Source organism: Silurus aristotelis, assembly GCF_946808225.1.
Source record: "Silurus aristotelis genome assembly, chromosome: 6".
Classification (NCBI taxonomy): Eukaryota; Metazoa; Chordata; class Actinopteri; order Siluriformes; family Siluridae; genus Silurus; species Silurus aristotelis.
In genome coordinates, this window is record NC_139579.1 from 17,072,387 (window position 1) to 17,097,758 (window position 25,372).

At 37.4% G+C, this 25,372-nt stretch overlaps 1 protein-coding gene across 3 annotated transcripts in view; it reads right to left on the minus strand.

The window, feature by feature from the left end:
• Positions 1-203: 203 nt before the first annotated feature.
• Positions 204-25,372, minus strand: part of dtnbb (dystrobrevin, beta b) — a 30,897-nt gene continuing 5,728 nt past the window's right edge. Inside the window, exons 6-20 of one of the 3 annotated variants that reach the window (XM_083543681.1) lie at positions 25,259-25,344; positions 24,597-24,751; positions 24,389-24,491; positions 23,403-23,569; positions 21,232-21,356; positions 11,450-11,524; positions 7,800-7,893; positions 7,379-7,464; positions 6,844-6,957; positions 6,368-6,464; positions 6,188-6,205; positions 5,182-5,341; positions 4,979-5,068; positions 4,598-4,651; positions 2,696-2,919 (exon numbers count right to left, since the gene is read on the minus strand). In XM_083543681.1, coding sequence (XP_083399807.1) covers positions 2,870-2,919; positions 4,598-4,651; positions 4,979-5,068; positions 5,182-5,341; positions 6,188-6,205; positions 6,368-6,464; positions 6,844-6,957; positions 7,379-7,464; positions 7,800-7,893; positions 11,450-11,524; positions 21,232-21,356; positions 23,403-23,569; positions 24,389-24,491; positions 24,597-24,751; positions 25,259-25,344 — 1,474 coding nt within the window. In that variant the 3' untranslated portion in view covers positions 2,696-2,869. Of the gene's footprint in view, positions 2,920-4,597; positions 4,652-4,978; positions 5,069-5,181; positions 5,342-6,187; positions 6,206-6,367; positions 6,465-6,843; positions 6,958-7,378; positions 7,465-7,799; positions 7,894-11,449; positions 11,525-21,231; positions 21,357-23,402; positions 23,570-24,388; positions 24,495-24,596; positions 24,752-25,258; positions 25,345-25,372 lie in introns of all 3 variants that reach the window. The other 2 variants (XM_083543680.1, XM_083543682.1) reach the window with 2 other exon arrangements.

Here is a 25,372-nt window from a genome sequence, read left to right on the forward strand (position 1 = left end):
ACGCAACCCTCCCCATTTACCCGGGCTTGGGACCGGCACTAAGAGTACACTGGCTTGTGCCCCCCTAATGGCTGGGTTAATATAACATTCTATACTGAATTCTGGATTTTGGTTTCTTTTACATTTTTAATAAACACTTAGTTTTGGTTAAAAAAATAATCTTTTTTTTTTTTTCACAAAGAAATGAAAACATGACACACAGGTTTATATATTTCACCTTTAATAATTTACAAAAAAAGACAAGTATCTGATAGACATAAATCATGGTTTTGAAAGTCAAACATTGCAACAAACAAAGAATACAGCGGCAAAGCCCTGACATATAAAATTAATTTAGCGCAAGAATATAATCTGAAGCAACAAGTTCTTGCTTTCCAAACAAATCATATAATTACAACAGGATATTAAAATGAAAGCAGTACATAACGTGTTGGTTTGTTCAGACGGTGTGACTCTAAAGAGCCACTTTCAGAATGCGTGGCATACAGTTCATTGTTGATAAATATTTAATCCCAGGGTTAATTTTGCAAACTTGAATATGTATGGCATTTAAGCTTTCATGATTGTGAACCCTCTCAGTGAACTATTTCAATGAAATTGGTAGGATGTGATGAAACACAAACACACAGAACGAAGACATAAGGACACGCTAAAGTTTGGCGAACAGTTTGGCACAAATTTAAAGGCAGAAAAAGAAGTTTTCCAATGAGCACAGATAAATAATTGCATTCCTACAAAGCCACATACTAAAACTTCTATCTAAGCGTTGACTCGCACATGTGCAGAATACTTTTTTATTTTATAGAGCACTTTATACAGTACATCTAGGCACACCTACATTCATATTTGTAGCAAATGATTCATGATCGTTCCTACCCACCTTTCAAAGCAAAGCACCAGTTCAATCTGTACTATGCATTGTACAGTAAGATTTACAAAAACAAATGAGTTATTTAGTTCTGATTTCAAAGCCTATACTTTTGACATGAAAGTTTCAAGCCTGCTTTACCACTTGTATCATCAATGACAATAAAGGCGAGTTTCCATCTGAAATACGTCAACATTATCTTCTGTAAATCAAACATTAAGCGTTATTATCGACTGCCATCAAAGTTTGCAAAAGAAATGAAGAAATTCACCTACTGTTACCGAAGAAACTGATTTCACACAGTGTTTAACAATAATAAGAACTTACTCTGAATGAAAGGCATCCAACAAACGTAATGCAGAATCATATGCTTTTTGTTTAGAAATACGAAAGAAATCAGTATAAATGGATCAGTGCCTATTGCCCATCTATTTCCTCAAACTATGCGATTTCTCCAATAATAATACTATACCACAGTTTAAAATCTGTTCTTCAAGACATGATCTTTGAAGAATTTACCTAATCATAACGGTCTGGATTCTATCTGATTTAGAAAGGAATAGATTCATATTTTGTAATAAGAGACAATGAATTGCCATCCAAATATAAATATAATAAACAGAAGACACAGTTATATACATTATATTTTGATGAATGCAAATATTGAACCTGAATTTGATTTGAATTCAAGTACAGCATCATTTACTTGCTCATAACTGTAAAGCTCTGAACTGTAAAACTTTAACATTTGAGAGATCAACAAAAGATTTATACACAGCCCCAAAGCCTAACAACTACCCCCACCCCCCAAAAAAACAAAAAAGAATTTCTATTATATCACCTTATCAATGTACATTCCATCTTCTCTGTACACATTCCAGTAGGAACATCCTGCAATAACACTATTGACTACCATCGGCCAATCTATCAGGCCTATCTATAAATGTGGTCTATGCTAATCTTTGATCTGCAATTTTTATTGGGCTGAAGTCAATACTCAAATTATTTTTTTGCCACTATCACTAGTCCCTGAGCACCAGATTCACTTATTTAGAGCGTGACTACTGACTAAAAAGCTTTTGAAGTGACTGTAACAGAAGGACATCTGCACTCCGGACAGAATGCAGCCTAAATTGGCATACAGACATAAATCCTTCTTTTCTATTACACACTTTTATACTCTGCATTTTTAATGCGCCAACATTCGGATCTATATGACTGAAGCAACTGGAAGGCTTTCGAGGGAGGTACAATATAAAGATGGAATTAAAACACATATCGACAAACAGGAACAAATGGTTCAAAGTATCATCCTCACTGAGATTCCCTGACAAACACCTGGCTTTATAATACAGCTTTGACCTAGTGCTTTATCATGGGCTGAGTGGACTAGCAGCAGTTTTGATGAACGTGATAAGAGCGGGTGAGAGCTTGGATTCCCACGCTTTAGTCAAAATAAATGGCACATGCAAGACAAGGGTCCTCCAGTTATAACCCTCATGCAGAACTCAAACGACACAAAACAAAACGTTTTCACTAATTCTACAAAATCTTTATCTGCGGAGGACACCTATAGAAAAGAGCTGCAGCTGAGATCAGTGACTTGTTCTCAGTGTTAACACCGACTATGCACAGTGTGATCGTTTTTATTAAACTGAAAACAACAAAAAATTTTTGATGTGACAAAGCACAAACAAGCCATTCCTTAGCAGACATGTATGAAAATGTTACATAATTACAACAGGTTTATACAGATAGACATATAGTGATGATATATATATATATATATATATATATATATATATATATATATATATATATATATATATATATATATATATATATATAGATTCTCCTTAGTAGATACAGCTTGCTCTCTGCAAAATGTGATGAAGTGTTCATTTCACATAGTGAAACCTGGCTAGGAAGAGCATGCATTACTTTATGTGATGCCAGGAAGGGATATGTTGTCGCTGGTTCTGGCCAGTCACATCCAGACATTTAGAATGAGGGGGTTGAGTGTCTGTTCCCATAATGCCTCTGTGCTGACACTGGAGGAAAAACAGAGTAAGGTTAGAGATTGTGACCACTCTTTGTTTAAAGCGCATTCCGGACACAGACATTGCTTGGTTGAACTTTTTATCTGATGTGCACAGAATACAACCATTAAGTGTTTTTTTTATCTGTTATACTCACATGTAAAAAATCCATACTGTTTTACTTAGACTCAGCTAAAAAACAGACAGAAAGGAAAGCTAAAACTTTTGAATTTCTTGACCGCACAATTATGCGGAAGTTGACTTCCATCTTCTAGAAACATCTGCCATTAACTGTCAGTTGAGGGAAATTGAAAAAAAAAGCACTATGCCAAATATCAGGGCTAAATGTTCCCTTATATTCCTTTATTCCACTTTCTATTTGTTGTTTTCTACAGAGGTCGGTTTGATTACACCCCTCCCAACCACCAGGAGTGGTGAGAATCATCTACATTCCTTCTTGTTTCAAGACATTCACATAGTGACATTTATTGACGTATTATACAACTAAACACTATTAGTTAGATTGGCAAACATGTACACAACATGGGGTTGTTGACTTACCAGATTGTGAATACACACAGAACTACAGGTATCCAGTCCTCTAAAACTGCGCCTTCTTTCATCCTTATCTATTTCATACTACACCAAGTGGTTAACCATAGGAGCCATGCTGCACTTGTGTCTGAACCCCTTAGAAGCTGACGCTGCACATCAGCTATAAGCTTATTGTTTTAACATTGACCATTTTAATGATGCCATTTTAAGACCCACTGTGCACTAGACCTATCTCTTTTAGTATCAGAAAAATCTGAAGAAGAAAGGTTTTGACTTTGCACCAAATTCTCTCACTAAGAAAAACTTATTTACAATGGTGCAGCGGATACACATTCATGACCATTCGTACATCTGGGGGAAAGGTGTATATGCCAATGATTGATAAGCCAGATTTGGGAAGGTTCTGCTGAGGCACAGGTGCACTGCTTGGCACTGCCAAGCCAACGCATTGCCAAATGTGGTTCTTCCTGCCAGAGCAAAACAGATCGCTTTGGCAAGATGCACTGGCTAAGACTGGACTCACCATCTATTATTTGCATTTATTATGAGCTTTATTGTAAATTTTTTGTGTTGCTCTCACTAGCAAGGGACACTGAGTGGAAGCTCAGATGGATCTTTTGCACTGTACCTTTCTGAAGATGCTAGATTTAACCAAGGACTTTTAAACAGCAAGTTTCCATCGCACCAAGCCATAGCAAGATTAATGGTATCGCTCTGGAGGCTCAAACTTATATTATGGTCTTTGTGAAAGATGCAATTTAACTGCAATTCACTGCAGTTTGCTGTGAATTCTTTACAACAAAAAGAGATCGCTTCAATAGAAAGAGCTTGGTGATCCATGCTCTGAGAATACGCCTACTTTGGAGGTGTTTTAGTTACCAGGAAGCCTCGGATAACCTTTAGGTATATTCCTGGATGATATTGTATCACCCAACATTCTGAATCACTTTTTAATCTTTCAGCTTTCCATAAAGGTGAACTTGCAGAGCAGTTTGTGTGGTGACCGTATAATTCTCATGACCTACCGACTAGTCATGCCATCTTCTTCTGTATCATGCCACATTGCATGGAATCACAAACAGTTGGTACTTGAGGACAAGGATTATAAATGTGACCACAGATGAGGGTAACTCACCTTTATCCCTTCCGTTCCTCATGTTCACTTCCTCATCTTCCAGACCATCGTCAACTGTAAAGTTGAACGTAATTATTATATCACAGTATTAAATCACTATATATTATTAAAGGATATTAATCAGCATTCCACTCAAAGCCTGATATTGATCCTTCCCTTAAAATTCCAAGAACTTCATTCATTCCTCTTTACATACCTCTTTACATACCTCTTCTCCAATGTACTAAATAATAGTAACTGAATAATATATTTTAACATTGTTAAGTTAATAATTAGCCAAAAAGTTCATTGTATCATAGAACTGCCTCTTAGAATCAGACCAAAATTATTTCAAGATCTTTATGAAAGTAATAAATCAATACATCACAAACAGTGAAATACCTGAGTGGAGCTCTTTAACTAACGATGACATGGTATTCGTGATTGAGTCCGCAGCTACCAATAGATCATTTCGGAGATTTCTAGGTACACCTGAAACACGCAAGTAGAGACATTTAAAGTAGAGTAGTATAATAGTTTACCGTTTAACACTGCTTTCCAGGGCGTTTGCAATTTGTTTGTTGTGTGTATCAGAGATATCTCACCCTGAGAAAAGGCATCCAGTACATCGTCACTGACACCAGCCAGGCAGTCCTGTGGTGTGTGAGTCGGCGTGGAGCCGGCGGATGTGGAGCGGATGGGCATGGGCATGGTGCAACTGGCACTGTGGCTGGGTGAGGAATGGGGGGAGACTCCTGTTTGAGCCTATAGCAGAGAAACTGGGTTAAGCTTCCAGCAAGGGAACAGGAAGCAGGTCTCACACTGGAGGGTTGCAACCTGACTCCACAAAGACAAACACCGGTCCCTTCAAAACACTAGCCAACACACAGGAGATATTATCAGTGCTAAAGTACCTACAGACATATGATCTACATTAAACCTCAGGCCTGCTCTGGTGGTATATGTTCTCAGCACACCTTATTCGACCCCATTCTCACAGAGACCCATGTGTGTGCCATTAGAAGAGCAGAGGTAGATGAAGAAAAGGGGCACTGTGTCTCATGGACTGGTGCAGAGCCCAGGGGCTGTGGCACACTGCCAGGCAGCAGATGGCCGGCCAGACTGCAGTCACATTAGAAGCGAGATTGTTAGCTCACATGAAAGGCAAGCACGTCTCTGATATTTGGCACGGATACGCAACGGGTCAGCTTGCCCTCTGCCAAGCAAGGGAGTAAAGCTAAGGGACCGAGCTTAAGCTTTGTACTGTCTAAAAGGACTGAAAGGACACGTGTGGAAATGCACAGATTTCATTATGATAGACTTCATAAGCCTTGTTGAGAATTATAGAGTAATTCCATGCAATCTTGGAATCAACTTGCTTTGACTGTTACATATGAACTACTAAGAGATGCCTGGCTCTGTCTAAGTCACAGAAAAGAAATGAAACCAAAGGCACTTGATTACCCAGAGTTCTGTGTTTTGTGTGTAAACCTGTTGATTTTGTCAAATGCAAGATCTTTACACTTGACACGTTATTGTACAATGCTAAGGCAGTGCCACATACTTTATGAACCAACCATCTTGTAAGAGAGTGAAGTCAGGAACACTTACGCCCTTCTGCTCTTCATCCTGTCAGCAGCAGAAAAAAAGTAGCGGTGAGAGAATGCAGATTCATTAACAACAAAAAGAAACATAGAGAGGGAGAAAACAAGCAGCCAATAGAGGGGAGGTCGCTCGAATAAATACTTATTTACAGAAGGCAAAACAAGTTAAATAAAACAAGCAAAATACCTTTAGCAGTCTCATAAGACCTTCCAATTGGACCATCAACTCTCGCCTACTCTCCTGCAGTGCCGACATGCGCTTTTCCAGCTCATCTTTCCTGTGCCTGACCAAAAAGACACAAAATGCATGAAGAAATACATGATTGGCCCTAAAAGGATAAAATGTATTATTCTTAGTCTAAAAGTAATCACTTTTCTTTTTTTCTGGGTGACTGTAAAATTGGCAGGCACCCAAGCCTCTGCATACACCAAGAACATGACTGGAGAAGCACTCTTTTGACTCCAAGGCACCCCCTATTGTCAATAAATGGTACTTTAGCTGAAACGTGGCCACAGGATTTAATGTACATTCCGTTTCAGCAATCCTATGCAGCAGGAGTCTGGTATATCTCAATTTTCAATCATGTATGTGTGTGTGTGTGTGTGTGTGTGTGTGTGTGTGTGTGTGTGTGTGTGTGTGTGTGTGTGTGTGTGTGTGTGTACCGGAGCAGTCGTAATTCCGCAAGGAGAGTCGGGTTCTGTTGAGCTTTTTCTGGCGTGGGCTGAGAGGCTTGCTCATGTTCCAGACGCAGCCTCTGGATCTCCTGAAGGATCTCCCTATTTCCCGAACACACCACAGTTGGAACATATTATTAATAATGTAGAACATTAACCACCATCGACTCAAATGCAAACTACATGGTGTCTAAAATCAGAAATTTCAACTGATCATTGGAAACATTTCGATCCGAATATGTTGAGGAAAAATCCACACCAAAAAAATATACAGTGGCTAAGAAAATGCATTGAGCATAAGTATGTATAAACATGTAGAGCATATGCTGTAAATAATAAGGTCTATGTAGATTTACTCTCATTGGTTCCTAACTTTTTAGATACTTTGTAAAATTAAAATGACAAATGTTAACCTAATAATGATTCTATATATTTTATCCAGACATGACATCTTAATCAGTATTGATTTTTCATTGACGCTTACTCGTGATGCAATTACGAGCTAATTTTACTGAAAAGTCACCTATTCTTGTTCTCGAGCTCAGCGATGAGTTGCCTTTGTTGCTTGTTGGCATCAAAGTTGAAGCTCAGGTCGGTGGGAGGACATTGCTGTGAAACAATGATTAAGTGTGAAAACTAGGGACACATAAAAGCAAACCATTAAATCAATCCATTGCTAGAAAGGTAATGATATCATATGGGTAGAAATGGCAAAGCAGGCACACGAGTTCAAACATCAGTGGAATAAATGTGTCTGATGTTTTATTTATTCTCAAGTTTGTGTGCCGCTGAGAGTGCTAGGAAATGGGCCATTATTGCAGGTGGGACATATTGCAGAGGATAGAGATATTACATCTAGTGTGTGTGTGTGTGTGTGTGTGTGTGTGTGTGTGTGTGTGTGTGTGTGTGTGTGTGTGTGTGTGTGTGTATAAATGCATACTCACTGTCGAATTGCTGGCTTCAGCTGCCAGACGGGCAGCGTAGCGAGCAATAAGACGGTGCTCCTCATCCAGCCTGCTGGGACTTTCCAGAGTGGTGCTGTTCAAAAAGAAAGAAATGAGAGAGAAAAAGAACGAAAAAAAGATGCAAAGTGTGACGACTCTACAATAAAAGGGTAATAATCTCAGAGACACAATCTATATTTGACATCATGGTGGTACCATTATCTTTTGTACCTTTAATATGTATCTTTAGCCTTTAAATATCAATACGGTGTACCTTTAAAACTGAGCCATTAAGTTTTCTTTAAAGTTTTACTATATATGCAGATACTGTATAAAATACCACTGCCTGGATCCAGGAATGGTACAGTTTAATCCATTTTATTTTTTTAAAGTGTGGCAACACTGCATTACAGAAAAAAAAGCACACACAAATAAGCTCAGCATGGACAATCACATACATAGAAAGACTCATGACCATTTCAACATAGATCCTGCACTCATCTTGTATAGGATGTTGGTAAAACCTTTAACTCGAAGACAATTCAAAGTAAAACCTTTAAAAAACATAAGGTGGAAACCCCTGGTTAGGCCTGCTTTCCTCCTAAACTAATAATAACCTCACACACAGAAAAGAGAGCTGTTTTTTGTCCTTCATTTCACCCTAAACTCCTTCATTAATACAGAGATCCTTTAAAGAGAGTGCTGAGTCATGCCATTCAAGATATTCCACAGATTTGTATGAATAATTAGATCCTTCTACATTATTATATAAATTTTTTTTTCCTCTGCACAGATCATGCCAGACTGTATTGCTTCATCACAGTATGGCCACATTATGGTGTATGTGTAATGTACAGTATAAGATTTGGCATAAAACAGAAGCAGATGACAGAGCATATGCTCCCCATCCTCATTAAATGACCTCCAATGAGTCGACAGTAACTGTGCATGTGCGTGTGGATGTGTGTGTTCATGTGTATGTGTACATAAATGTTACAAACTTTGGTACGTAACTGACTTCCTAACCACCATAAACCGGTCGACAAGTCAGGCTATCCCTTCTGTAAGCATGTGAGGAGCTTTACAGAAAGCTGAGGCACTTTGTCAATCAGAATGATCCTGTCACTGTGTCTGGTCTTTTCTACTTTCACATACATCGCGAGTGGTTCATTAAAAAATGCAAGCATGTGCCAAGGGCCTCTCAGTGACATATTGTTTTTTTTATGATTCCTCGTCCACGTGCCAGCTGGAGAAAGATGTGCAGGAATTCTGCTAATGCTGGAGAGCTACATCTTTCAGCTAATAAAAAATGTGAATTTGCAGTCCATAACATATCATATCCATCGATTTCTTCACCCAACATATGAATGAATTTAATCATATTTTAAGACTCATTTTCGAGGACAAAAAAATATACATGTATCTGCAAGGGCTGACTTAATATTTCAATGCTCAAAACATGGCAGGCTATAACTTCATATCCAGCAGCTGGTCAATATTCACTTAACACTGAATTAAAAACTCATCTGGTACAAAGGAATACGGTTATTAACTCGCTGACAGAACGGCTAGGCATGACCCAGCTGCCAATAAATTGTGTGCGGTGCCATTTGCCCTTGAGAATCTTCTGAGAATGCAAGAGGCTGAGTATGCAGCGTCAGCAAAAAAGGCCCACTTTCTCGTCCATGCATCTGGCTTTGACACATCCTGCACAAGGCCAAACTATTACACGCGTTATTACAGACATGGAGACTGAGAGTAAAATGCATTCCTTTCACCAGCAGGAAACCTTTGATTTTGCCAGTACACAGAAGTGTGTGTGTTTTTTTATGTACAGTATATATGGATATGATAGCAACACAAGACACACAGTATTCTTAATACTATAAGGGGTCACTGTTTATAAAAGAGGTTGTTAATGAGTAGACTGTTACATGGATGCTGACTCAGCAAATAAAAACACAGTGTTCTGTACATGAACAAGCCTGGGTTCTTCAGCAGATCATCTGCTGTGGCTTAGGCGGTCACATGAATTTCAATCACTCTGAGAGAGGAAGGAAAATGAAAAGAGTGTTGTAGCAAAGGAAGGAGAGAAGAAATAAAGACAATGTGAGATATGATTGTTTACAAAAGCTTTGATAGTAAGCTCTATTCTCTCTTTCTGAAGTCAACCAGATATATCTCATCTGCTAAGAGTGCGTGAAGTGCTATTATGAAACAAAACACTTTATATCAATGGGTCTTAATTACAGGAATTAATTAATAAATGATTGAGCTTTGAACAGTAATTATTGTCATCATTTGATCAAATTAGTGGCTTATCTTAAACTATGCCAACAAAGTCAACCTTCACATTGTCTAATTTCAAGGTAGCAACATCTTAGCATAAGCTAGACATCAATCAGTTGCAGGTTCTTCCTAAACACGATCACGTCAGCGTATTGGAAAGCTGTCATAACGTTCCTACAACCTTCAGTCAGGATGAAAGCGAGCATTCGATTTTTGGCAAGCTCCAGTGACCAACAGAGCGACCGTAATTTGGTAGAAAATAATTGTACATTCCTCTACCACTTGCCCTCTGGCCCAAACCGCTGCCAGCAGCTGACCTCACACTTGCCCAAACCGAGCGTGATTCAGAAAGCTGCAGTGTCAAGTGTACGGGTATCAGAGCAGCACGTTGGTGTCCCAAAAGCAGAGCTGGCAGTGCACTGTGGCACACAAGGGTACAACCTCTAATCAATAACTAACCCATCCCTCATTCACATTGTTTCCTATTCTCTGAGGTTAACAAGTCGACCCGGCTTTTCCGAATCAGAATTAAACCTTTGCAGTGACAATCTCATGCCGGATGAAGTGTTTACCCATGCCACCCCCTCCTCTGAACCCTCTCCTATTGCCTAAGACCATGCCAAGCTATTTATAGCACTGCTTGCACATGAGCAGCTTCTTCCTTCTCCAGGCGCTGTGCATCACATCTGGTCCATTCAGGGGTTTTTGCACTCATGACACTTAAAATTCGAAGGCACTGAGCGACATTTCACGATGGCACTCCTTAAATAGTAGAAATAAAACTATATATCAATATATGTCATTTTTATCATCGAACGTAAAGTCATGCTGGGGTGTGGAGGCATAGATATGAACGTGATAATCCTTCAATTTAGTGATTTCAGAATCATTCCTGTCAGCATTGCAATACCATATCATCTAAATCCACCTCATAGTTATCAGCTATTATATTTTTTTAGGATATTTAATTCCATATTCCCAGCGATATCCATCCAACCCTGACAGTGTGCGCCGTGGGACGAGGGACAGGAAAGCGCCGAATCACACAAATCGACTGACTGCATTTCTGAGATAAGGTTCTCGTCCTGAGTGTATTTGTATTTGTTATCGGCCAGCTTTCAAAATGCAACGCGATCTCGAAAGGTAAGTCAATTTCTCCCTTCAAATCTTTAGCTTCAGTGCATTAGATAGACAAACATAGCTTAGCAGTAAAATCAAACTGAGAGAACCCAAGACATTTATCACTCACTTGCTCACTTATGGACTTCAAAGCAAGCTGCGCTTTTAATAACAACAGACTTACAACAGAGTGGCTTGAACACAACAGCATGCAGACGTAAAAACCCGTGTCGAGTGCTTACCTTGTGGTGGGCGTAGGGGCCCCAGAGGACACAAGAACGGTATCGTTCATGTTGTTGGACACTGGCTTCAGATGACTGCAAAATTATATAAAGTTCAAGTCAAGTAAGTCAACTTGTCTTCTATTAGCAGTCTACCTGGGTGTATGTATGCAAGTGTTTGTGTGCTTGTGCGTGTGTGTGCGCGTGTGTGTGTGTGAGTGAGTGAGTGCGTCTGCACAAGCGTTCTCAGAGCCTCAGCCATCAAAGTGCTTTATACTGTGCAGGAACAGGTCACATATAAAAGCATGCTCACTGTAATTGCTTTCAAGATAGTGACATTTTAATTTAATGCTATTTGCCCAAAACTAATTAACAACTAACAAGAAGGGAAAGGTGTCTTTAGGAATTCTAATTAGAGCTGGAGTCTGAAAAAAAACAGACAAGAGACGAGAGAGGAGGAGGTGACACTGCAGAACGTGACGATAAACTGTATTATGAAGTAGACACAAATGCTTGTCAGACCTCTTTCTAACACACACACATGAGCAAGCAACTAAGCCCTTCCTATCAACCTCTCCAAATGCTACCTCTCTCAGTATATCTTCTGAGAATGAGGTCTACACAAACCATATTTCCTGCATATCATTTTAAATAGAAAAAAAAAAAAATCAGATAACAAAAGAAAGCCCTTATTTTTACATATACACATGAAGAAAAATTCATACCTTTACATATTGCTAGAAAGTCAGGGTCAAAGCACAGGAGCACAGAGGGTTGCTCAGCAGCCCAACAGTGTTAATTTGGCAGTGCTGAGACTTGAACTCATAACCCTCTGAATGACAGCCCAGAGAAATATCCACTGAGACTTTACACCACAGAGTCTCTCCTGCCACTAATGTCACATTAACTAAGAAAATCTGAACTTCACTTTGACACTTCTCAGCTCAAGCTGTGCTTTTGCTTCAGGCTTGCTTTGACCCCATATTTTCTTCTCTCTCTCTCTCTCTCTCTCTCTCTCTCTCTCTCTCTCTCTCTCTCTCTCTCTCTCTCTCTCTCTCTCTCTCTCTCTCTCTCTCTCTCTCTCTCTCTCTCTCTCTCTCTCTCTCTCTCTCTCTCTTCCTCCCTCCCTCTCTCTCACTATTTATCGCTCACCAACCCATGCACGTGTTCACTCTGTTTCACCCACCAGTATAAAGGAGAATCTAAAACGTCAAAATATTTTCCCTCTGCTCCTGTCTTATAATGCAATTATTATACTGCCTTTTTTGTTTTCAAGAATTTCTCTTCACTTCACTAAAGTCCTGCTTGTTCATACTGATTTCAGATTGTTTCTCGCGAGACAATACAACGCAATAAACAAACAGCTACATGAATGCAAGAGTTTTAAACAATAAGAAAAAAAGAAAGAAATCCATGTACTATAACTGAAGCTTTAACTGGCTGGTACTGTCTTTAAAGCGTAAATAAGACCTCAACACAGCGTAAATACCTTTGCCAACAATAACAACCAACAAACAATTACTGTTATTGCAGCTTTACGTCACTGTTCAAGACGATCACAAAGAACATAACGATAGCGTTCGTATGCAAGAACTCACCTCGCGTAGTGAACGGAGCACCTGTTTGTTCAGCTCTGAGCCACATCCAGAGGCCAGCTGCTTCTTCTGTCCTGCCCTCTGCTCAACTGAACTAGCATCTGAATGCACAACATTGCTGCTGTCTCCAAGGAAACCTGGTCGTCACATGACCCAGTGACAATCCAGATGCGCGCTTTCTCTCTTAATTTCTCTCTCTCTCTCTCTCTCTCTCTCTCTCTCTCTCTCTCTCTCTCTCTCTCTCTCTCTCTCTCTCTCTCGTTCAACCCCACTCTCTATATGTCTTTCCCATTTTTTCTGCCTGATTTATGGATTTTGAATACAAATGCATTTGCACACTTTCTCTCTCTCTCTCTTTCTCTCTCTCTCTCTCTCTCTCTCTCTCTCTCTCTCTCTCTCTCTCTCTCTCTCTCTCTCTCTCTCTCTCTCACACACACACACACACACACACACACACACACACACACACACACACACACATAGATCAGTCATGATTGATTAGTCAATCATGTGCCAGCAGCACTGAATATATAATGGAGATTTAGGCCAAGAGCTTCAGATAACATTAATATTAAATAACAAAATGGGAAAAAAGCGTGATTTCACTGCAATTGACCGCAGCCTGGTTGTCAGTACCAGTCAGTACACACTGGCTTGAGTGTTTGAGAAATTGTTTATCTCCAGAGATTTTTAAGCACAGACGTCTTTAAAATTTTGAAAAAAAAAAAAACCCCACCCAGCAAGCAGTAGATCTGTAAGCTGACATGAGGCACAAAGGAACAGACTGGTCAGACACAAATTTACATTTGCAGCATTTAACAGACAATTTTTTTCAGAGTAATTTACATTTATCTCATTTATACAACTAAACATTAGAGAGGGTTTTGTTCGAGGGTGCAATATGGCGGCATGACAGTGCTGGGATTTAAGCTTGTGACCTACTAAATATGAAACCAACATTTAGTGAACCCATATAGTTCTGTATAAAAACAAATATAAGTCTGTACTATTCTTCTCAACATCTGGTACAAGGCATGAAAATTTAAGATGAATGGGCAAAACCAGCTGAAGACCATACCAGTTTCCACTCCACTCCAATCCAGTCTCCTCAACAAGCAAAATCTGAGGCTACACTGGACACAGGCTCACCAAAAACCATTTTCAAATTACATTTACATTTGTAAATTAAAAAAAGACACGGTGATGTTTTAGAAATTAGAACCCTTCTTTTTACCCCATTTCATCCTAATTTCCAGTTCCTACTTTCTAGCTATGGTAGATCTCTTCTATTGTGAGACAGCAAGAATGGTAAATGCTAGCAGATTCTTGTGATGAGACCATGTGAAGACAGGGACTGCCTCATTTTTAGAAAGCTGCTCATGCTACTCCACAAGACAGAGATTGAAACTCTCTATATCCTAGCGATAAAATTAGCGTTTTTCTATTGCACGAGCTCGACTAAGATTAATAAAGGCACCCTGTCTTAGTTAGTGTGACACCTTGCTGTATAAAAAAGCTCACATAATGCCTCATTAAAGGTTTTATTGCATAACAGGGCCATGAGCTGGAGTGATGTGATTAGTGCTTTTCAGTTCCACTGTATACATTCATATGCAGTTGCTATCTTTCTCTGTAGACGGACGATTAACTTTCAAGCAAGAACTAGGGGCCATCTAAGGTTTGTTATATTCTCATTTCATACGCTTCAAATATTCCACACAGGTCAGACCAAACTGAGTCACTCATAAGTGAATCTTTCAGATCCTTCTAGATGTCTGCACTTCATAGAGGGCAAGCTACAATAATTCCCACATTTTTTATAAGGTCACATAGACAATATCAAATGGTATTTCTGTTCGTTCGCAGATAATTAAAGCAAAGTGATTGCTGCCTAATTGAGCTGGGAGAAATATGGAGCGGAATCGTCCTCGTCGAAATAAAGATCAATGAGTAGTGTGTTCAGCATTTCACCTTTGAGCAAACTGGTGCATAGTGCATGGCAACAAGTTACCACATTTACAGCAGGCGCCCTCATCTAGAGCAATATTTATCTCATTCATACAACAGAGCAGCTATCAAATTAAAGGCCTTGCTCAAGGGTGGCAATTTGGTGTGGCTGGGATTTGAACTCACGACCTTTGTATCCAAAGCCTTAACGACTAAGCTACCACATCCCCAGGAGTACATAACTGTTGCCTGCAAGGCTACAAACTTTCAACAATCCTAATGATCATTTATTTAAGAGGAATAATGAACTTTATGTAGAAGCAGCAGGTTAATGTTTATAGACCTTCCTTCATCTTCAGTTTCTTTATCATACTTGACAGGGTCATGTTGGAGCCGAAGCCTATATTAGGAATAATGCGCATGAGCCACATATACTCAGGATGGAATTAGTCCTTTGGTGGGCATCAATGTATACCTTGGGGCAGTGTAGAGTAGCCATCTGACCTACTGACGTTTTGGAGGTGCAAGGAACCATAGAACGGGTTGGAGTAGAAGACCTTTAAGATGAATTGAAACACTGACTGCACCCCAGACCTCCTTACATCAATACCTGACTTTAGTTACACTCTTGTGGCTTAATGAGCACAAATCTCGACAAACACACTACAAAATCTACTAAACATCTTCCCAGAAAAAAAAATCTGGAGGTTATTATAACATCAAAAATGGGGATTAAATGTGGAATAGGCTATTCAAAAACCACATACAAAGCATGTTGTCAAGTCTACACATTTTTGCTACCTTTTTGATTTAATGTCAAATGCTGTTAAAATTTTAATGTCAAGTAATAATATCACAGAAAAAAACAGCTTTGATTGTACTATTGAACTAAATAGTATTACTATTCCATACCAGTCTGCAGAAAATCGAAAAGAAAAGAAAAAAACCTGACGTTTATAACTCACTTATGACAAATAACAGGTACAAACACAAATCTGTTGAGACATGAGCTGCACCCACACCCTTTTTTTGCTGGCCAGATTCTGCCGGACGGCTGAGTCAGAAGGCACTCATGACAGTGCGGTTATGAAAATCGTGTTGTCCTAAGGTCAATGACAACACTGTGTGAAGCCACAACAGGAAGTAAGACGTGTTTACACTGACATAGCCAGTCCCTGAGGAGCTACAGATGGTCATTATGGAGTGACCAAGGGTAGAATTAACACCATCTAATCAACTCAACTTCTACTTCTGTCTTAGGTATATAATTACTGATCCTGAGAACTGGAAAAATATACATTTGAAAATACAAAACAGCACAACACAAAGTTAAACATCGAGTACAAAGGTGTGGCAAATAAATACATATGTAAGGATCAGATAATGGGCTGCTCAGCCCTGTGTTTTCTTGTTGCACTTCAGTATGTCTTTTATATTATTACGTTTTCTGCTTCAGCTTGTGCTTGGCTTGTCTTCGTAACTTAAATCTTATTTAAAGAGCAACCTCGAAAGGATAAAAAGTTGTATTCACACTTTCATTCACGTGGTCAGAAGATGAGTTATTTATACTTGACAAACCTGACATGAAATGAAAAATTTATAAAAATGCATAAATTAATCAAAAGTACTGCATATAATTCCTATTGATTCACTCCAGTTTAGTTTGATACAACATTAGAATGGCGTGTAGCACAAAAACAGATGAATATGATGCATACAATTTTATCACACAAGTTTGGTTGTGCCCTTCACACAATACCTTTTAAATATACATACAACTGTGTAGTTGAGGGTTAAAGGTCATTGCTCAAGGGCCCAGCAGTGTCATCTTATATTGATGTTTGATATATATATATATATATATATATATATATATATATATATATATATATATATATATATATATATATATATATATATATATATATATAGTCACTTATATATATATATATATATATATATATATATATATACACACACAGTGGTGTGAAAAAGTGTTTGCTGATTTGCTGATTTTTATTTTATTTTTTTATTATTTTTTCGCACGTTTGTCACACTTTTTTTTATTATTATTATTATTGAGGGAAAACAAATTCTGTTTAGATGAGTGGACAAAAAAATCCCTCCACAGCGCTGTAAAAGACTCAAGTTATGGCTAATTCTTGATTTCAGTTGTTGCTGCTAAGGGTGGCCCAACTAATTATTAGTTTTAGGGGCAAACACTTTTTCACACAGGGCCATGTAGTTTTGGATTTCGTTTTCCCTCAATAATAAATGCATTTATTTAAAAACTGCATGTTGTGTTCACTTGTGTTATCTTTTACTAATATTTCAATTAGTTTGATGATCTAAAATATTAAAGTGTGACAAACATGCAAAAAAAATAAGAAATCAGGAAGACACTTTTTCACACCACTGTAATGGTGTTTATTATACAAAAGTCTGTTAGTTCTTATGCTGTATGTTATAGGAATTACAGGGAACCAATATTCCAATAGTGAAATATATATATAGGTTTTTGCTTTACCCATTGCTGTGATCACATGACATCTACTAGATTTGGATGCTAAAAGCATCTCTGAAGTGTACATGAGTGACTAAAGTTTTTGAAAAAGTGCTTTTTTTTTAACTTAAATGCAGGCGGAAAAAATAAAGTTGACGTGCAAGACAAAAGAAAGACAATAAGCCATTGAAAGCAATTGATTTTTACATCAGAAGTGACCACTCCTGACACTTTTCATGTTTACACCAGATACAGCATTCATTTAGTTTTTCATTTAACAACTTATAATATAAATATAGCATGGAAATATGTTCAGTGACCATAAGATTAATATATACATGCATACACTGCCAAAGTAATCATATAAAATTCAATTAATTGCATTTGATTTTCAGACATGCTACCCACAAATATCATAGTGGTTTTGGCTTTTTAGACTCTGTGGCCAGTTTACGAATGCCAGAGCTTTAACTGTGCATTTTGTTTACACATGAATACAATAAAATTTTTTTACTTCCTTCCATTATATTTTAATCGTCTTTTTTCTCTTTTCTAAATGTTAACCGAAAATCTGTTATTTAACTCTGATGGATATCCAAATAGTAAAATTATTATTACAGGCAGAAACCACGTATCTAATATACTGTTGCTTTATAGTCGCAATGACTCCCTGAGTTTGTGTGTCAGTAAATCAAACTTGAGCTTTGGGCAGCAGTGCCTTTAATATTTCCTGCCCAGATAAATTATCCAGGCAGAAAAAAAAAACTTTTATATTAACCCACAATATTTTTTCCTCTCAGTCTTTTTCTAAATTACACTTTTTCTCTCATGGCAGTTTTGTTAATCAACAGTTGCTCTCAAAACAAAGAAAATAAAGAATTCGATTTAGCATTGTGACCTTTTAATACGCTTCCTGTAAATGTAGCTTACTCAGCTATGATGTCTAATATACAAACATCCTGAGATGTGACATGATAAAGGCAAGTTTTAATTCTGTTCAAGCTGTAAAATGTAAAACATACACACAAATCAACTGATGTGTATGCACACAAATGTATGCATGTATGCACATCTACTACTACTACCAATAATAATAATAATAATAATAATAATAATAATAATAATAATAATAATAATAATAATAGTAATAACAGTAATAAAACTATTTTATGAAGCATTTAAATAAGCATACATACACTATATGAACAAAATCTGTGGACACCTGACCATAAGATTTGTGTGTTTTTTTTAAACATCTTATTCCACATTCACTCCTCGTTCTCTGTTATAATAGCTTTCACTCTTCTGGGAAGATGTTCCACTAAATTGTGTAGTATGTTTGTGGAGATTTGTGCTCCTTCAGTCACTAGGCTGTTAGTAAAGGCAGGTACTGATTTAGGATCAGTATGCCTAGGGGGTAATAAGCCTTTTGATTCATTCCAAAGGTGTTCAGTAGGGTTGAGGTCAGAGCTCTATAGCAGACCACTCAAGCTCTTCCACTCCCCACCCAAGTAAAGCATATCCTTATGGAGCTGGCTTTGTGAGCAGGGGCATTGTCATGTTAGAACAGTTTTGGATCTCCTAGTTCAAGTGAAAAAATTAATAAATTATGCTACCACATACATTTGTGTGCCTCCAACTTTGTGGTAACAGTTTGGATAAGAAACACATATGGCTGAAATATTCAGGTGTCCCAATACTTTTGTCCATATAGTGTATCAATAACTCCATTCACACATAATTAACCAGTCACGTAAAATCTAATCTAAAAAGATAAGATCATTTTTTAAAATACTTTAAAAGCTCTATGTAAGTTAAAAATCATATGGAAGTGAATCCATACTTTAAATGCTTTTAGAAGCATAAAAAAGCCCAAAGCCCAGGATGTGTATCCGAGTCTGAGAAACAACTAAGAAACCTGAAAGAAACTGAGCAGCTGGTCCATACAGAGCTTTATATTTCAGCATGGGAATTTACATTTACATACATGGAATTTGGCAAATGCCCTTATCCAGGGCGGTTTAAAATTACTGAGTTTATACAATGAGTAGTTAAGTATTAAGGACCTCACTCAATGGCCCAACAGTGGAAGCTTAATGCTCTGAAACTCTGGATTTGCAATTTGCACCTTAACCACTGAACTACAACTTTGATAAAAAAAAAAAAAATCAACCTAAAACCTGTCAGAAAAACAATGTATGGATTCTTAAAAAACAAAAGGCACAATATAATCACTAGTCCTGGCTCTAGTCAGGATTCCAGCTGCAGAGTTTTAAACATACTGTAATTTATTTACTGAGGACCAGCCAGAAGTGTATTATTTATGTGGACATTCATAATCGTTCACAAATATAGTCCGAAAAATGTACTGCTGTTATTGCGTTTCATCAATAAACCGAATGTTTCAGTGCACATCTGTCAGCTTGTTTAAAGACACCTCTCAGCTGGTATGAGTTTTTCCTGACTTTCAAATAAAAAAAAAAACAGTCGAAAAACTCTACAGAAATAATTGAATTATTTTATAATTGTAGTTTACTTATACCTAATTTTAGGTATGTTTTCTGTTTAAAAAAAAAATCTCATTTTAAATCATTTTAGTTCTGTTTAAGTAGTGAAACTGGTTTTCATTGTTATATCTGATTGATAAATAGTAACTCATTCTAACAGAAGAATGTTTCCTTGTAGAGAAACCTCATGAAAAACCTTAACCAACAAGACTGAACTTACTTTAATCATATAAACAGCAAACTGAGCCGTTTACTGCAAAGATCTGCTGCAAAGCGACTTTCTTTTGTGAAAATTTCGACATTATATTTCGTTGATGGGTCTGTTTAGCAATACTTTTATGCTACTATTCTCACTGTATATTTTCAACATACAGTGTTGCAACAGCTGTCAGCCTCATGACCCTGAGTTAATTTATTTCTACTATTTCTTGTACTGCACTGAAATAAGTCAAGGGTTTCATGCTGACCTGCATCACTGCTTCATTTGCGAATAAAGTAAATTGAGATGCCTTCTAGTGGCCAGAAAGGACAATTGGATCAAGCCAACAATACCACCATGAGATATGTTTAATTTGCGTAATCGTTAAATATACTTGCATTACAATAAGGTTTGCAAGGTTTCCAAACTTTCCTCCTTAACTGTTCCATAAGATGGAGACAGTGAGAAGAGAAAAAATGGTTATTTGAACCTGTATTATAATACTTATATAAATTTAGAAATTAAACTTGGTAGCTTATTATTTTGCTAACATGTATTACTAATTTATAAAATCTGTCTGGATTAACACATGACCACTACACACAAGTGCATACTTCTCCACACACCTGGAGGTAACTGGTCATACAAAATAAAATAGGTATAGATCATGGTAAATCTGAATGATAAGAATTATTCATTATTTACTTTGCATTAAGCCAACAGTCCTGGAGTAATATTTAGCCACTGCTATTTGCTTACATTTATTACACATGCAGTCGTGATATACACATATATATCACTTATTTTGCTATACTTGCCACATCAATGAAAGCCCCTGGAATCCCAAAACCCATGCGTGCCGAGTCTATTAGTGTGACCCAATTAAAATGGTTCTGTTTTTTTTTTTTTTTTACTTCAGCAGTATTTGTCAAAACCAATTAAATGAAACTTATATACAGTATGATGATTAGATCAATTGGATGTTTTGGTTTGGCATGAGGGTACATACAATATATCACAAAAAAGTATTAGACTTCATGTCTAATACTTACGTAGGGTGTGTCAGGTCCTGTGGTCTCTCGGATGCCTCAGGGTACACAGGGTGTGGGGGTTCTCCTATTGGCACACAACCCAGAGACTTGCTGATGGCATGGCTGAGCTTCTTGGCTGGGGATTTCTGTGAAAAGCACAGACACAAAGACAAAGCTAGACACACTGATGCTGTCAGAATACAAATTACATTCAATGAACCCAGTCATGAAAAGCTACAGAACAGGGAGGGGATGTTTCTCCCCTCTTCTGGAAAGAAAATAAAAGGAATTTTGGGAAGTATTTTAGTTTTTAGTTTTGTTTAATCTAAAACAATGATTTGATTGGCTTACAAACAAGCTCATAGTCAATACTGCTTGTAGGTTCTAATTTTCAACTTGTAAGTCATGTACATTTATTTAAAATAAATCGTTCTGCTTTGATCAGAACTCTTGCTTAAGTACACAAAAAAATTCCTTTATCAATGGATGACATTTCAAGGAAGTTTTAACTGGATTTAATTATCACACTGTGCCATGATATGATATGATATGATATGATATGATATGATATGATATGATATGATATGATATGATATGATATGATATGATATGAAACTGTGTTGGAATGCAAACCTATGATTAGCATTTTTATACAGTCCTGAAAAAGAAAATACACCCACTTCGGACCCTTAGAATTAAATAAATACAACTTCAGCTGAACAACAACACATGACATATTACAAAATGCCAAAATAAAAACACCATGTGTGAAAACGACGTACTCCTTGTAATTAAATAGTTTGTAGAACCATCTTTAGGAGCAATAACTTGAAGTAATCGTGTAATCGGAATTTTGTCTCACCTTTCTATTCAGCATTGTTTTATTAAGGTTTGCAGGTATCAAACAGCTTTCTTATGGTCCTGCCACAACATTTCAATCGGGTTGAGGTCTGGACTTTGACTGGGCCACTGCAACATTTTTGATTCTAATAGATTTTTTTTCAGCCATTCTGTGGAATTGCTGTTGTGCTTGGGATCAATGTGCTGTTGCATGACCCCATTTCGGCCAAGCTATACAGTAGCTGTTGGACAGAAGGTCTTGCATTTGACTCTAGACTACTATAATATACAGAGGAGGTTATGGTCAACTCGATGACTGCAAGTTGCCCAGATCCTGTGGCTGCAAAACAAGCCCAAATCATCACCCCTCCACAGTTGATACGTATGAGGTCTTTGTGCTGAAATACTGTGTTTGTTTTTCTTTTAATGTGGTGCTGTGCTTTATGGCCAAACATCTCCACTTGGTCTCATCTGTCCAAAATACATTGTTCCAGAAGTGTTGTGGTTTGTTCAGCTGCAACTTTGCCAACCTAAACCATGCGGCCATGTTCTTTTTTCAGAGAGAAGACGCTTTCTCCTGGCAACCCTTTCAAACAAAACATACTGTTTAATCTTTTGCTCATTTTACTCTCATGTACTTTAACATTTTGAGGCTAAATGAGTTTGAAATGTAATTCTTGTTTGTTTGTTTGTTCATTTTTTGCATTTTCATAGTCTGAAATTGGTTTGAATTTGCTGAGACCTCCAATTCTGGGAATATTGGCAACTGTCTTTAATGTTTTCCTCATGTAACCCTTCCTAGATTGATAGGTAGCAACAATGACTTCTCTCAGGTCATTGCTGTGTCTTTCCTCCTTGGCATTGTGTTAAAACTCATCTGAATGCTTCAAAGCAGCAAACTGCTCAAACTTGGGCTTTTATAAAATTGGTCACACTTGCTGCCGATCAGTAAATCAAGGGTATTAAATTAGCAGCACCTGACTGTTCCTTAGTCTCCTAAAACCCATGAAAGCAGTAAAAGATGTACTTATTTTTTTAAACATGGCTTTTTCATTTTGGTTTTATTTTTGTAAAATAAATAATGACACAATGTTATGCGCTGTTGTTTATATGAAGTTGTATTTATCTAATTTAAATTTTATCAAAAAGAGCTTCTAAGGAACAGATGGTTTTTTTGTATTTCTTGGTATATATAGCAATAGAATTGAACAATAGAGGGTGTATTTTTTCATTTCATTTCATTCTTTTTTTTAATTTTTAATTTTAACTAGTTGTATGTTTAAACAGCATCTGTTTTTTTTTTTGTTTTTTTTGGAGTATAGAAGTAGACAGCCTCAGAACATTCTGCATACCCATGAGGAGTGCTCCTTCATCTGATGCTGGTTGCTATGGGGACCGTTGGCATGGCCGCGCCAGAAGCAGTTCTGGCAAAGCTGGTAGCCGTGGCACTGCTGACATCTATAGCGAAAACCCATCATGCTCTCGCTCCGGCAATAGGAGCATTCCACCGGATGGAAGACTAAAGGAAAAAAGAGAAGCAGAATAAAGAAAGAAAGAGAAAGTGAATAAGAGAGAGTGTGAGAGAGAGAGAGAGAGAGAGAGAGAGAGAGAGAGAGAGAGAGAGAGAGAGAGAGAGAGAGAGAGAGAGAGAGAGGAAATCTATTAAAAAGTCCATGTGTAGCAACAAAAAGCAGCAGGAAGCTGAAATTAATCCACTTTCATTTTCACAGAATGACCAGGAAATTAATACCAGTGCCATTTTCTGTATCTTGTATCAAAAGTGCCTCAGTTGTTTTTTCATTCCAAAAATATAACACAAATACTTATTATCAGAATCTAACTCCTTACCTTTAAAACATCTATGAAAGCTGGGATACACTGCTACTGCTGAGGTCATTTTAATGGCATTTCAACATCTGTATGAGTTTATTGTAAGGTTGTCATTTAATAGTAATAAGAAACAATATAATGACCATTCTAGAACCACACTTAAATAATTAATTCTATTTATTTTGCAGTGATTTGCTGCCCTGTGTGTACAGCAGCTCTGCTGTGCAGTAAAAAGAGAGATTTGGGAAAAAAAGAAAACTAATCAAAAATCAAACTTTATTCAAATTCATAAAAGTCAAGAACTTTTTGTCATGTTTTGCCAATTTTTATAGAAGTATATTTTTATTGTATTTGATAAAACAGTGTTAGTGTCAGTTTGAAGACAGACCAATGAAGACAGACCAAAATCTGTATTCACATCTGTATCTGCTTAAAACACAATCTGTTCATATCAATGAATGTATTTGCATTCGATTGCATCTCTAATGGAAACCAATACTAGCACTACCATTCTCTACATTGGCCAGTCGGTGCATGAGAGGTAGCCAAACGAGGCACTGCGGGGGAGGATCAGCCATCATGATGTCCAGGAAGGTATTCAACAGTATCTTCTTCTGGCAAAACAAAGGTAAAACACTCAAAGTCAGTTGTGAGGTGCAATATCAGTGTAGATCAATAATATAACATTAAGGGTGGTGAGCAGGAGAGACCCTCACCTGCTGAGGGAAACATGTTCTCACTGAGTGCTCTGTGTAACCAAATGAAGGACCCTCAAACACAGCCGTAGGTAGCTTTAGGACCTCACGGAGAAATTGGTCAAACTTAGCAAACACCATCGTCCCACTGGAGTCTGATATCTGAGAAAAAATATCTGAGAAGAGAGATCAGGAACAGGCTGCAGTTTATACCAGAAAATATGAGCAGATCATTTTGTCACACAAAAACACTTTTTGGTTAAAGGAAACAGCACCACAAGGTGTTTAGTTATTGCAACTACATGGACACGGATGCTTACGACTCTAAAAGCCTTGCTAATAAGTACACAAAAACTAAAATAATAAATAAATAAATACACTCAAATTTGACTGATTTATGTTTTCATTCATGAGTATGAACGCATACCGCTAAGTGCACTGTTTATATTTCTAATAATAAAATACTTTCATAAAAATACACAAGAGGGCAGCAAACCTTCTATTGTGCCACTTATGATCAAACAAATAATGATTGGAATACAAAATGATGGATTTCATGCACAATGAAAAAAATAAATCAAGTTCTACAAAGAACATATTTTCCGCTAAACAGGAGGCGTAAAATACATTTATTTTAAAAAATACCAGGCTTGGAAATACTGAATATAGTGTACTGTACTTACAACGTAATTTATCGACAATTTTCCCTCCACACATGGTTGCCAGCATTGACTTCATGGCAAATACTGTGAGCTTTCCGTGGCCTTCGCTGCAACATAAACAGATGAGTTAGAGAA